This window comes from Opisthorchis viverrini, assembly GCF_000715545.1.
Source record: "Opisthorchis viverrini unplaced genomic scaffold scaffold7741, whole genome shotgun sequence".
Taxonomy (NCBI): Eukaryota; Metazoa; Platyhelminthes; class Trematoda; order Opisthorchiida; family Opisthorchiidae; genus Opisthorchis; species Opisthorchis viverrini.
The window spans coordinates 1-1,728 of NW_008754168.1; the positions used below are offsets into that span (position 1 = coordinate 1).

At 46.9% G+C, this 1,728-nt stretch overlaps 1 protein-coding gene across 1 annotated transcript; it reads right to left on the minus strand.

Moving 5' to 3' along the window:
• Positions 1-2: 2 nt before the first annotated feature.
• Positions 3-1,634, minus strand: T265_15934 (hypothetical protein; the record flags this gene model as incomplete). The annotated part of the gene is made up of 1 exon (XM_009179366.1): positions 3-1,634. A coding segment is annotated over one exon (1,632 nt), but the record flags the coding sequence as incomplete, so codon positions are not given.
• Positions 1,635-1,728: the final 94 nt, after the last annotated feature.

Consider the following 1,728-nt stretch of genomic DNA (forward strand, 5'->3'; position numbering starts at 1 on the left):
GTCGGAATAAAGTAGAGTAGTTTAGCGGTGAATTCGCGAAAAATCTCCTTGGATTTGTTGCTTCCAATCGGTGTGTGTTCGCAAACAAAATGCATGGGCGTTAGGATTGGTCCAACTTGTGTGAACTTTTCGTGAGCCATCAATATCCGCCACGAATCCCCTTGATTTACCGAACCCTTCCAACCGATCTGTAACTTTTGAACCCTGTAGGCCAGGCGAACATTATTGGAAGAACTAATGCTCCTTCCGATTTGGTCTTTCGGATTCTGGAGCCAGAATTGGATATTGGTATGGAACTCTGACTTCAGAGATTCTGATACCACTGTCTCATTCTCATCGATGACGGAATAACTGGCTATCACAAGCGCTGCATGCTCTGGCCGAACGCTACACGAATACGTCAACTTAGCGAACCCCTGTCCTTTGCCTATAATGAAAGAATTGTGGATTTTGATCTCATTTGACAAGTCTGCCGCACTCAACATCACTAGCTGTTGTAGAACACAATGCTGGGGTTTATACTGGCCCTGCTTGTAGAACATCCATATTTCGGTCTTACCAACCGGGATGCCCATGTGAAGTCTCATGGAGATTGTGAAGTGGTCTTCGTTCAAACGCTTTCTTGATCCGGTTCTGTGAAAATCCGAAGCCATCCACCGGGGTTGCCCCTGGTGATAAAAGTTGTCAAACAGATGTGGTTTGCTTGCCTCCAAATGTTCGTCGAATATTGTGGGAGCAATAAACGTTTTGTAAATGAGGCGTTTTGTTCGCCTCAGAGACAGTGGTTCGCTTCTCCCTCGAATGTCTCGTGTCATTCGACTCATTTTAGTGTAGTCAAAGTTGCAAGTGATGAACACCGCCCCCACACTCAGATGCGCCTCTGGAGCAATTATTGTGAACGCACGTACCCTCTGTAGTCGGCCATCCTGGAATCTCAAGTAGTCGGTCTCCAGAAATGACGGGTACGTGCGATTTTGCCACGAAGACGAGTCGAATACATGGTAAGTCAATGAAACGACTGGTTCCATTTTCCAGAACGGCGAAACCGCGTACACACAGCGTACACTCGCATTCTGATTGGAATATATCACAGGAACCCTACCCAACGCACATTGATTATAATCAGGGCGGAATTCTTGATCTTTTTCTAGTGGTTTGTGATTCAGCTGCATGTACACCATGCTTTCGTCTGGCATCACATATAATTCACGTGGTTCGAATCCGCCATCGTGTTTGGCGGAACAGGCATATATTCCGGAGTCCTCATAGTCAGCCTTCTCTTTCACCAGACGGAACACCCCGGTGGTTTTGTTGAAAAACCTCAACTTATCCGCCAGTCTCTCATCCTTCGGACCATTCTCCTTCTGACTATGCCAACAGTTCATTGGAATCCCGTGCTTCCCCGGACCGATCATCTCTATTTCCTCACCAATTTTGAGAACGGCATTCCAACGGACAGACAAAGGTGCCAACTGGTAGGTAGGTTGCGTACGGAGTTTTGACTCCTGGGACGAGGTGGGTGAGATGAGCTGTGGATGAGCGGCTTTCTCGAACCATCTCCGCACTCGTTGCTTGAATACCAACTCCTCCGCGCTTATGGACAATGTATGATCATAGGCATTCAAAATCACATTCATCAAAGCCACATCTGCAGTGGAAAAAACACAAGACGCCTTGCGATATTCAAAGTTGCGTCCACGGTTCTCATCATACAAAGCAACGTGTTTG